Raw genomic sequence first — 12,312 nt, 5'->3', positions numbered from 1 at the left:
CAAGCATGGCACACCTGTATTTGGGGAGTTTCTTCAATTCTTCTCTGCAGATGCTCTCAAGCTGTCAGATTGGATGGGGAGCGTTGCTGCATAGCTTTTTCAGGTCTCTCCAGAGAAGTTAGATCGGGTTCAAGTCCGGCCATTCAAGGCCATTGTCCCGAAGCCACTCCTGTGTTGTCTTGGCTGTGTGCCTTGAGTCGTTGTCCTGTTTGAAGGTGAACCTTTGCCACAGTCTGAGGTCCTGAGCACTCTGGAGAAGGTTTTCATCAATGATCTATCTGTACTTTGCTCCATTCAGCTTTTCCTTTATCCTGACTAGTCTCCTAGTCTCTGCCTCTGAAAAATATCCCCACAGCATGATGCTGACAACACCATGCTTCACCGTAGGGATGGTGCCAGGTTTCCTCCAGACGTGACGCTTGGCGTTCAGGCCAAAGAGTTCAATCTTGGTTTCATCAGACCAGAGAATCTTGTTTCTCATGGTCAGAGTCCTTTAGGTGCCTATTGGCAAACTCCAAGCGGGCGATTGTGCCTTTTACTGAAGAGTGGCTTCCGTCTGGCCACTCGACCATAAAGACCTGATTGGTGGAGTGCTGCAGAGATGGTTGTCCTTCTAGAAGGTCCTCCCATCACCACAGAGGAACTCTAGAGCTCTGTCTGAGTGACCAGAGGGTTCTTGGTCACCTCCCTGACCAAGGCCTTTCTTCCCTGATTGTTCAGTTTTTTTGGCCGGGCGGCCAGCTCTAGGAATAGTGTTGGTGATTCCAAACTTCTTCCATTTAAGAATGATGGAGGCAACTGTGGTCTTGGGGATCTTCAATACTGCAGACATTTTTTGGTACCCTGCCCCAGATCTGTGCCTCGACACAATCCTGTTTCGGAGCTCTACAGACAATTCAACCTCATGGCTTGGTTTTTGCTCTGACATGCACTGTCAACAGTGGGACCTTATATAGACAGGTGTGTACCTTTCCAAATTATGTCCAATCAATTTAATCTACTACAGGTGGACTCCAATCAAGTTGTAGAAACATCTCAAGGATGATCAATGGAAACAGTATGCACCTGAGCTCAATTTCGAGTCTCATAGCGAAGGCTCTGAATACTTATGTAAATAAGGCTCCTGTTTTTTAGTTCTAATACATTTTCTAACCTTTCTAAAAACCTGTTTTCACTTTGTCATTGTGCGGTATTGTGTGTAGATTGCTGAGGATTTTTCATTTATTTAATCCATTTTAGAATAAGATCTGAATACTTTCCGAAGGCACTGTATCCCCTTATTTTAGGTACTAAACCATCTCCATAAACTGTACTTCCATAAATGTTTTAAACTGGTACCGGGGACCTTCAGACAAGTCTGTCTCAACTTTCCACAGAGGTGTTAGCTTTCCACAACACACACATTAGTGTGTAGCCCAAATCATTCGGACGCTACAGACAGAAGTTGGCAGATGACTCTTGTGAGGCTTGTGGTCATCCTTGAGCAAAACGGATAACACCACTGTGTTTGTGAGAGTGTCATCTTAGAATGGTCATAATAGTTTGTAGGCTAAACTGTTTGGACGCTACAGACGTTTTTGTGAGAAGACTGATTTTCGGGATGTCTCATGGTCTGACAAACACCGCTGTAGCTCCACCACCTTTCACCACAGATGCAGAAGGGCAATATCTCTTGCTTAAACAGAAATATTTTCATGGGTATTTTTTGATTATGTTAATTTGATTTCTGCCGGACGCAGAAATTGTAGGCTAAGGGTTAAGACGGTGCTTCTCCATTCTTTCTTCTAGGACCTGACAAGGAAAACCTTTTGAGCAAACCTCAGGAATCCATCTGTGAGGGATGTCTACTAACTCTAACCTGTGAATGCAGGCGTGTAAAGTCCCCACCCTGCTGTGCCCACCTGTGAAGTCGATATCGTCTCTCTTCAGGTACTGTCCGCTGTCTGCAGCTCTAAACGTCTGGCCCTTGATGAGGCCCTGCACCAGCAGCTTCTTGAAAGGCTCCCTGGAGTGGACATTCAAAGAGCTTACATTTTTGACATTTATTTCTGAAGGGGATAATTATACAAACGTTACAAAGACGTTTTGGCAATGGTGCCTTCTTCAGTTAGCTTCCACTTACTTTTAAGTGGACATTTTCACTTGATGTCAATGGGAGACTAAGTAAAAATTCCGTTTCATTGGAAGTTAGGATTCACCCCTAAGTGGGTACAACCTTTTGGCACAATAGTTCTATTGATATCGACAAGTGAACAATAGTTGTTGTACCTGTGTCCCACTAGGCCCTGATCCCTACAGAAGTGACTGAGGAAGCGTGCATAGTACAGGTGCATAACAGCATGCTCCTTCCCCCCAATGTACACGTCCACAGGAAGCCAGTGATCTGCCAGGGAGCGCTCAAAAGGCCTGGGGTGGAGAGATGGGGGCACAAGTTAGTTTGAGTGAAATAAACTGTTATCACTCCAATTGATATTTGGTGTTTTCTGTCTATTTGTTATTTTTGAACTTTTTTTTTTACAGTATAGTGAGAGAATAATAATCTTGGAAGGGATTCACCAATATAACAAGTAGCTCAACTATAGAAGCTGTTATAGTAAATACGACTACATCATGTGTAAGGTGTTTGGTCTTTGATATTATGTGTAGATATATCCTCTAGGGGGCAGCCTGGGCCTTATGCAGGCTAGCACAGGTAGCTACTATAATAACATCTATCCCACAAGTCAGACGAGGGGCATCCTCCTGAAGGCAGGCACGCACGCACACACGCACGCATGCACGCACGCACACACGCATAAATGTATATCCTGATGATGAGTAATCAGAGCTCAGAGAGGAGAGGTGAGGTAACCCTTCCTCTCAGATAGATCCTTCAGATAGGAATTGTCTGGTTGTAGATCTGACCAAGTCACCAAACAACAATGAGGAAGAGGATAGAAGATGTTAGTTTGGCCGGCTGGGAAAACACTGTACCTCGGCTCAAAGCTCCTAATGCTACTTAGATAACGCTATATCACTCTGTGTGTGTGTGTGTGTGTGTGTGTGTGTCACCTTACACAGTACACACAGTCCTCTCTGCCAGTGGATGATGTCTCAGGATAATTGAACTGGCTAAACGAGTTAGACTCACTGGGCAGAAAATGACCTACCCTCCCTGTGTCCTGGTGTCAGGCCAAAAACACATACACACGCACACCCGCGCACACACACACACACACACACACACACAAACACACTACCCTCTTGGTGGCCCCCACCCTACCAAAACCTCAGCCCAGGCCACAGCAAGCCAACAGGATGCTCAAACAGTTTAATTGCTTTTTCAGTTCTGGCATAATCTGTCCAGCTAAGAAATAAAAGAGGGAGAGGCCAGCACCCTCTTAAAGCAGCTTTACAGCAGGGTAAATCCATTTCAATTCAATCCATTTTTGACGGCATTCATTTTCATTTTTTTCAAGCAGACTACCATCGTCCCTGTGCCCAAGAAAGTGAAGGTAACCTGCCTAAATGATTACTACTCCGTAGCACTCACGTCGGTAGTCATGAAGTGCTTTGAAAGGCTGGTCATGGCTCACATCAACACCATCATCCTGGAAACCAAAAGACCCACTCCACTTCGCATACCACCAACAACAGATCCACAGATGACGCAAATCTCAATCGCACTCCACACTACCCTTTCCATTCAGGCCAAAGAGTTCAATCTTGGTTTCATCAGACCAGAGAATATTGTATTCATGGTCTAAGAGTCATGTGCTTTCATGTGCCTTTTACTGAGGACTGGCTTCCGTCTGGCCACTCTACCATAAAGGCCTGATTGGTGGTGCTGCAGAAATGGTTGTCCTTCTGGAAGGTTCTCCAATCTCCACAGAGGAACTCTAGAGCTCTGTCAGAGTGACCAGCAGGTCCTTGGACACCTCCCTGACCAAGACCCTTCTCCCCCGATTGCTCAGTTTGGCCGGGCGACCAGCTCTAGGATGAGTCTTGGTGGTTCCAAACTTCTTCCATTTAAGAATGATGGAGGCCACTGTGTTCTTGCGGACCTTCAATGCTGCAAAAATGTTTTGGTACCCTTCCCAGATTTGTGCCTCCACACAATCCTGTCTCGAAGCTCTACGGACAATTCACTGTCAACTGTGGGACCTTTTATAGACAGGTGTGTGCCTTTCCAAATCATGTCCAATCAATTGAATTTACGACAGGTGGATTCCAATCAAGATGCAGAAACATCTCAAGGATGATCAATGGAAACAGGATGTACCTGAGCTCAATTTCAAATCTCATAGCGAAGGGACTGAATTCTTATGTAAATAAGGCATCTGTTTTTGATTTTTTTATACATTTGCAAACATTTCTAAACACCTGTTTTTGCTTTGTCATTATGTGGTATTGTTTGTAGATTGATGATGATTTTTTAAAATTTATTTCATACATTTTAGAATAAGGCTGTAACGTAACAAAATGTGGAAAAAGTCAAAGGGTCTGTATACTTTCCGAAGGCACTGTACGTTGTAGCTCAGAGCATATTTCACATCATCTGAGGTTTTTGTGCTGTGTCAGCCATCAGTTGACCACTACATACTCTTGAATACTACTATAATAATACTAATAAATGGTGGATTTCATTTCAATCATAGAAATAGAATTCATAGAATGGACCAATTTCTTCAGACCACTGCAATTTAGCTGGTACACCATTGAAATTGAATTGACATTTTAACATGAATTACTACCACAAAGATGACTGCCCATTTTAGTACATTTATCAGCCAAAACATGACACCCATCCTGTATTCAAGAGCATGTTGTGTCTCAACCGATGGCGGGCACAACACAAAAACCTCAGATGATGTCAAACAGGGTCTAAGATACAAAATATGTGAATATCAAAAAAATGATAATAATAAATAAAAAAGAATAAGAATTCCATAAATGATAAAATAGTTTGACAACCCTGTTTGTAAGCTTTTAAATTATATCAATCTCAACTGTTCTTTTCCAGTGATGAAGACTTGGATGTCTCCTGGTATTGTGCCGTATACAACAATGAGTCAACTTTGAGCACCTTTATTTCAACTGTTTGGGCATTCAGGTCCAAAACGTCACTTTCTGAGCACTTCTACAAATGGGCAAATATGTATGTAAGGTTTTGTTCGAATCAAAAGGGGTGCTGTCAAAAAGTGATTGAATTGAAATGGATTTACCCAGCAAGGTCAGTGAAGGAAAGACAAGTCCTGCCTTTGGGAAATTAATCTCTTTTGTTAAAGCTCTGGGTATCGCCACCGCCCCAGCAGCTAACTGCCAGGAGTTTATCATCTCCATCAGCAGGGAATACAATTTAACGGTATGCGTGCGTGTTTGCGTGTGTATGAAATTGACTGTTTGAGAGGAAGTGTAAAAGGGTGTGCTGATGTGTGAGTGGAAAAAACATTTGTCAGTGATTAAATGGACAATGCATATTACATTTGTAATATTTGTCTAGATTCTCGTTGTCTACAAAACAGTTGTAGACTGGAGAGTAGATTACCTAAGGTGACTTTTGTCTCTACTGCGGTTTCATTTTGGAACAGTCCCAAAAAATATCATCTCTAATCTTTCCTTTTAAATCAGTCAGTACCAGGTCCTACAACACTCCCTCTCCCGCTCTCTATCCCTCTTTCATGTTGTAGGACCTGGTACTGACTGATTTAAAAGTAGAGATTATATTTGGGGGGGATAGGAAGATAGATAAGACAAACAGAGAGTGATACTACAGACAGAGGAAGAGAAAATCCCAGGTCACTTGTCTTGGTTGTGGGGGTCAGTGTATCTCACCTGTCTTGGTTGCGGGGGGTCAGTGTATCTCACCTGTCTTGGTTGTGGGGGGTCAGTGTATCTCACCTGTCTTGGTTGCGGGGGTCAGTGTATCTCACCTGTCTTGGTTGTGGGGGTCAGTGTATCTGAAATAGTACCAGGATGAGTCCACAAACGTGTCCATGGTGTCGGTCTCCCTTCTGGCCGGCCCTTTACACCTGTCAAGACACAACAGGAGAGAGAGGTCAAATAGAATCAGAACAAACTTTATTTAAAGTGCATTTAAACACTGCATCAAATGTAAGTTAGCGCTCCAACCTAATTTCTGCAGGAAGGAGATAGCGCTGGAGGGAGATAGCGCTGGAGGGAGATATGATTTCAAATGTCAAACACAGTATAATGATTGAATATGACACGGCTCAAGTCTTAGTGGGTATTTTGTCATGTAGCTACAGTAGCTAGCTGGTTTGAATCACCGTTTCTTATTCGTAGTGACACATGAGAGGTAAGAGTGCAGTCATTTTTGAAATGATACATCTACCCCATTGTCCTACTGTGAAATTACTTTTGTTAGTTTAGTTTAGTTAGTTTAGTTTGTAGGCATAAAGTGTCCAGAGGACTGGCCTGTGTAGTGTGTATCTAATGTGACTGGAACCATCTGTCTGTGGAGGTCATGTCCCGTAGGAGATGCCCCAGTCAGGCTGGAACCATCTGTCTGTGGAGGTCATGTCCCGTAGGAGATGCCCCAGTCAGGCTGGAACCATCTGTCTGTGGAGGTCATGTCCCGTAGGAGATGCCCCAGTCAGGCTGGAACCATCTGTCTGTGGAGGTCATGTCCCGTAGGAGATGCCCCAGTCAGGCTGGAACCATCTGTCTGTGGAGGTCATGTCCCGTAGGAGATGCCCCAGTCAGGCTGGAACCATCTGTCTGTGGAGGTCATGTCCCGTAGGAGATGCCCCAGTCAGGCTGGAACCATCTGTCTGTGGAGGTCATGTCCCGTAGGAGATGCCCCAGTCAGGCTGGAACCATCTGTCTGTGGAGGTCATGTCCCGTAGGAGATGCCCCAGTCAGGCTGGAACCATCTGTCTGTGGAGGTCATGTCCTGTAGGAGATGCCCCAGTCAGGCTGGAACCATCTGTCTGTGGAGGTCATGTCCCGTAGGAGATGCCCCAGTCAGGCTGGAACCATCTGTCTGTGGAGGTCATGTCCCATAGGAGATGCCCCAGTCAGGCTGGAACCACTACACTACACAGCCATCAGATCTCTGCTCCTGTGCCCTGACTAAATAGCACTGCCAGAGGGACACAGAACCGGCCAGCACCACGCCAGCTTGGTGGGTGGGTGGGTGGGTGTGTGCGCCAGCTTGGTGTGTGTGTGTGTGTCTGTTGGAAGTGCCATCCCAGGCCGTTTTCATCCAATCCAAACAGAGCTATCTGTACACACTGCTCATCTGTCAGCCTCACAGAGAGCAACACACGACACTGGCAAAGGCGAGTGACAAAAAAATCTACTCTTTTTTGTACCTACTTTCAACATGCACACTGGAACTGAGAATGTGTCTCACTGTTTAATGAGTCTCCATAGAATAGAACCACCCAGTCAGAATCACCATGCCAGGAAGACCATCAGCAACACTAGAGAAGAACACTACAGCACCCAGTCAGAATCAGCATGCCAGGAAGACCATCAGCAACACTAGAGAAGAACACTACAGCACCCAGTCAGAATCAGCATGCCAGGAAGACCATCAGCAACACTAGAGAAGAACACTACAGCACCCAGTCAGAATCAGCATGCCAGGAAGACCATAGAGAAGAACACTACAGCACCGTACCTGGTCCCCTGTAGTACAATGTTTTTAATGGCGCAAACAGGCACAAGTCGTCACACACAAGCATATCAACACACCCTCACACTTTTACTCTGAAGGTGAGATTACCCCTCTTCACAAACAATCTCACACACACACACACACACACACACACACACACACACACACACACACACACACACACACACACACACACACACTAATAAGGCAGAGAGGTTGCTTAGCAACAAGGCTAAGGTGTAGCAGGGTAATACCCAGGTGCCATTTCATGAGATCAAAACGTACCATCATACCAAAGAGCCTTTCATGACAAAATAGCTAAATAAATGAAAAACCCACACAGAAGAGGCATTATAGTATTCCAAGAATTGCATGTGGCTGCACACCACTCTCCTGTGGTTTTCACTCTCTTTTCCAGATCGACCATTCAGGGTACAGACAGTTTCAGACTCCTGGGGGGGCTGTGATTGCCTGGACACGTGCTATGGTTCTGTCCTGTCCTGTCCTGTTGTATATAGGCTGATATCAGGAATGACAGAGTAGCAGAGCTACAATTCCAACCAGATAGCAAAATGAAACTGAAATTGCATTGCGGGTGTGTGAGTGCCAGATTGGGGAAATATCCCCTCAAACAGACGTGGCATCAGAAGCAAGAACAATTTAGTTCCTTACTGTAATAGTTTTGCATTAAAATGGTCAAAAATAAGAAAGAAAAAAATTGCTTTTTTTCTCAAGCAAGAATTTATCTAGGACATATATATGACATATGTGAGGAACCTAATTGGAGGAGCCTAATGGGAGGGATATGTAACATGATCACTAGCTGTTATTGACAGAGAGGTTTGGAACGCTCTTTGTTATTGGTCTATTAACTTATACCGCCTGCTGATGTCACCAGGCAAGCCAAAATGGGAATCAAAAACACTATCCTGGTGTAGCAAGCTAGCTGGACTAATTACACACAGGGTTCAACTGAGGGGCCAATTCACAGCAGTAGGCAGACAGGGAGCAGAGACAATATCAGCGGTGGAGGAAATGACTTCTCAAGGACGAGACAGACAGATAAAACTCCATCTCCCCCACCATCTCTCATCAAACACTTTCTGTACACTCCACCCGACAGTTAATTGGACATGATCGTTGAGTTAAGCGAGTGAATTTCCTCTGACGCTGTCAACAAGAGATGGAGAGACAAGGAAGAGGAGGAGGAGGAGACCGTCTCTGGATATAGCCGTCAGACCAGACGACCCCATCTCTCTCTCTCTGTATGACTGTCTGGCTGAGCTGTTGAAACAGCATTTCCTAGTTACTGTACCTCAATTCCACGTCCAATCATGGAACTATAATGTTTTTCAAGGAGCAATCTCCCCATGAAGAAATCCTATGTTGGTGAGGGTCTTCGTCATGAGAAGCTGGGTTTGCCCGGTGGGCCTTGGTCAAAATTGATGCACTATATAGGAAACAGGGTGCCATCTGGGATGCAACCGCCGTTTAACGAGCAGCAGGGAGCATTTTCACACATTTCATTGACAGTCACCGTCTGCCTGTCTCTGTGTCTGTGTGTGTGGTGGGGGCATAGACATGCCTGGCATGTAGGCCTCAGCTGGTTTATATAACCACTGTGACATCTGTCACTCATTACATAACCCTGGTGCCATGTGTGTGTGTGTGTGTGTGTGTGTGTGTGTGTGTGTGTGTGTGTGTGTATAGACGTGCCTGGCATGTAGGCCTCAGCTGGTTTATATAACCACTGTGACATCTGTCACTCATTACATAACCCTGGTGCCATGTGTGTGTGTGTGTGTGTGTGTGTGTGTGTGGTGGGGGCATAGACATGCCTGGCATGTAGGCCTCAGCTGGTTTATATAACCACTGTGACATCTGTCACTCATTACATAACCCTGGTGCCATGTGTGTGTGTGTGTGTGTGTGTGTGTGTGTGTGTGTGTGTGTGTGTGTGTGTGTGTGTGTGTGTATAGACGTGCCTGGCATGTAGGCCTCAGCTGGTTTATATAACCACTGTGACATCTGTCACTCATTACATAACCCTGGTGCCATGTGTGTGTGTGTGTGTGTGTGTGTGTGTGTGTGTGTGTGTGTGTGTGTGTGTGTGTGTGTGTGTGTGTGTGTGTGTGTGTGTGGTGGTGGGGGCATAGACATGCCTGGCATGTAGGCCTCAGCTGGTTTATATAACCACTGTGACATCTGTCACTGATTACATAACCCTGGTCCCTGTGTGTTAAAAACATATCCTCAATACAGAGAGGTTGAATCACTTTATCCTGTTCTACCTTTTAGTACAGGTAGAAAGGGGGAACTGATTGAGTAGAAAACTGAAAGCATCGGAAATAATTGCCTGAACCTAAGAACGAGAGAGAGAGAGAGTCGCTGACTAACCATTGAGAAAGATATACGACCATGAAAAAATGATTTGATTTTAATATAAGTGGAATAAAGTGAACTCCATCACTTATGTTTGTGAACTAGCTATGAACTTCCAATCCAACTGACAGTACCAGCACTCATTTCCAAACTGGACATCTGACCGGATGGCATTAGATTCTGACCCAGGCTGATGGGTCCTGGTCAAGTGCAGTGCCCTACATAGGGAATAGAGTGCCATTTGGTATGCAACTGAAGTGTTCTCACACCTCACTCAGTGTCAGTGTGTTCTCACCTGGGACAGGTACAGCTGATCCAGTCATCAGCGTGCTCCAGAGGGGATGCTCCCTTCCCCGTGAGGGACGGTAGTTTGGGGAGGGTGATTGGAAGTTGCTCCTCAGGGACTGCCACCGGACCACAAGACCCACAATGCACCATGGGGATGGGCGTACCCCAGTACCGCTGCCGGGAAATCAGCCAATCCCTGAGCTTGGTGCTGGTCAGGTGGCCGCCCACTTTTCTCTCTCTGGCCTTCTGGGTGATGGAGTCAAAAGCCTCCTCCCTGCTGAGGCCTGTGAACTACACAGAAGAGGGGGATGGACGGAGAGAGAACAGGATGACAGTTTAGAAGCTCAAACACACATGAATTCAACAAAACTCAACTATTTGCCGATACTTCATTCAACCATAAATAAGGTTCTTCCATTAATAGCCATAAAACAATATGTAGAATGACTGAAATGCTGTTTTACTGGTAACGTTGTGTAGAGTGACAGTGTGTGTTGCTGTGTGTCCAGACAGACCTCAGCAGAGTTGAGCAGTGTGTGTCCTCCATCCTCCTGGCCCTTCAGGACTGGGCTCCAGCTCAGACCCAGAGCCCTGGCCACAGAAGCATCCTCCACACGGCTGTCAGGGATACCTGCCATGGACACACACATGATACATTTGCACACCACCATGTCATTTTATAACACTAATTTCCTGCAATTCTACACATTTTGCAATAGAGTGGAGGCAAATGTTTGCAGCTTTTAATATGATAACTGATAAACAATGAGCCCCACCGCGGTCGTTAATTCAACCTTGCTTCCTATAACTTTAGATAGCATTTCTTTTGCCGACATGGGCTAATTGAGTGACTGCTGATGCACAACCAAATTTCGAAATTGCACCTTGTGTATTCTATTATTCTAACTCTCAACAGTAATTTGAGACCCCGACTGAGTTGAAATTGCTCCAAGGGCCTACAAAAAAGAGGGGGCCGTGGGTTGCTGGGATATGGCTAGTTCCTCATGGGTATTGCCTCTTTGTGGACTCGTGGAGTGAGACAAACACCCAAAGCACCAAGCAGGGAACTCCTTCTAGAGAGTTAAAGTTACATCATTCCAACAGCAGCCAAAAGCCCAGTGTACGACAGAGACACACTGCAGGCTCAAGGACACACCGGCACAGTGGCATCTACAAACATGTACAGGACACAGGGAAAGGCTAAATGTGATTCTTAAATTTCCCTAGCCACCGTGCTTCTACACCTGCATTGCTTGCCGTTTGGGGTTTTAGGCTGGGTGTCTGAATAGCACTTTGTGACATCGGCTGATGTAAAAAGGGATTTATAAATACAATTGATTGATTGAAATTTGATTGAAAAAGAGAGACAAATAAAAGACCAAGAACAAAAGCTCAGAGGTCAATAATACACAGTGAGTACATGAGTGTATGTGCAAGCCATGTGAACGTTCAAACCCACACACACATCCACGTACCTATGACAGTGTCTAAATGACCTTCAAACTCCTGCTTGCTGGAGATCACCAGGGGAATTTCCTGACCGGTAAATAGGTTGTGGGCGGTGACCTCTGTCAGGCAGTCTGGGGGTCAAAGGTTAGGAGTCAGCGAGGGAGAGCTTCTCCCCTGGGGCCTCATTATCAACAATCAGAGAGAGAAACGATAGAGAGAGAGAGACAGCGTGACAGAGGGAGAGAGAGCAAATAGATAGTGAACGAGAGTGAGAGAGGTGGGGGAGTGAGAAAAAGAGAGCGAGACTGATAGACAAAGAGAGCGATTCAGGGGAATCCCAATTAAAACACACAGAGGCAAGAGGAGAAGAGCAGGAGAGCAACACATACAGTTGAAGTCGGAAGTTTACATACACCTTAGCCAAATAAATTAAACTCAGTTTTTCACAATTCCTGACATTTAATCCAAGTAAAAATGACCTGTCTTAGGTCAGTTAGGATCACCACTTTATTTTAAGAATGTGAAATGTCAGAATAATAGTAGAGAGAATGATTTATTTCAGCTTTAAT

General features: G+C 45.2%; 1 protein-coding gene across 1 annotated transcript in view; it reads right to left on the bottom strand.

The window, feature by feature from the left end:
• Window positions 1-12,312, bottom strand: part of lars2 (leucyl-tRNA synthetase 2, mitochondrial) — a 44,571-nt gene that overhangs the window by 8,689 nt on the left and 23,570 nt on the right. Inside the window, exons 10-15 of the mRNA XM_014201261.2 lie at window positions 11,770-11,874; window positions 10,810-10,925; window positions 10,302-10,585; window positions 5,913-6,011; window positions 2,269-2,406; window positions 1,902-2,005 (exon numbers count right to left, since the gene is read on the bottom strand). Of these exons, the coding sequence (XP_014056736.1) occupies window positions 1,902-2,005; window positions 2,269-2,406; window positions 5,913-6,011; window positions 10,302-10,585; window positions 10,810-10,925; window positions 11,770-11,874 (846 nt within the window). The remainder of the gene's footprint in view (window positions 1-1,901; window positions 2,006-2,268; window positions 2,407-5,912; window positions 6,012-10,301; window positions 10,586-10,809; window positions 10,926-11,769; window positions 11,875-12,312) is intronic.

Source organism: Salmo salar, chromosome 05 (genome assembly GCF_965601325.2).
Source record: "Salmo salar chromosome 05, fSalSal1, whole genome shotgun sequence".
NCBI classification, from domain to species: domain Eukaryota; kingdom Metazoa; phylum Chordata; class Actinopteri; order Salmoniformes; family Salmonidae; genus Salmo; species Salmo salar.
This window is presented reverse-complemented; position numbering and strand designations above follow the sequence as displayed.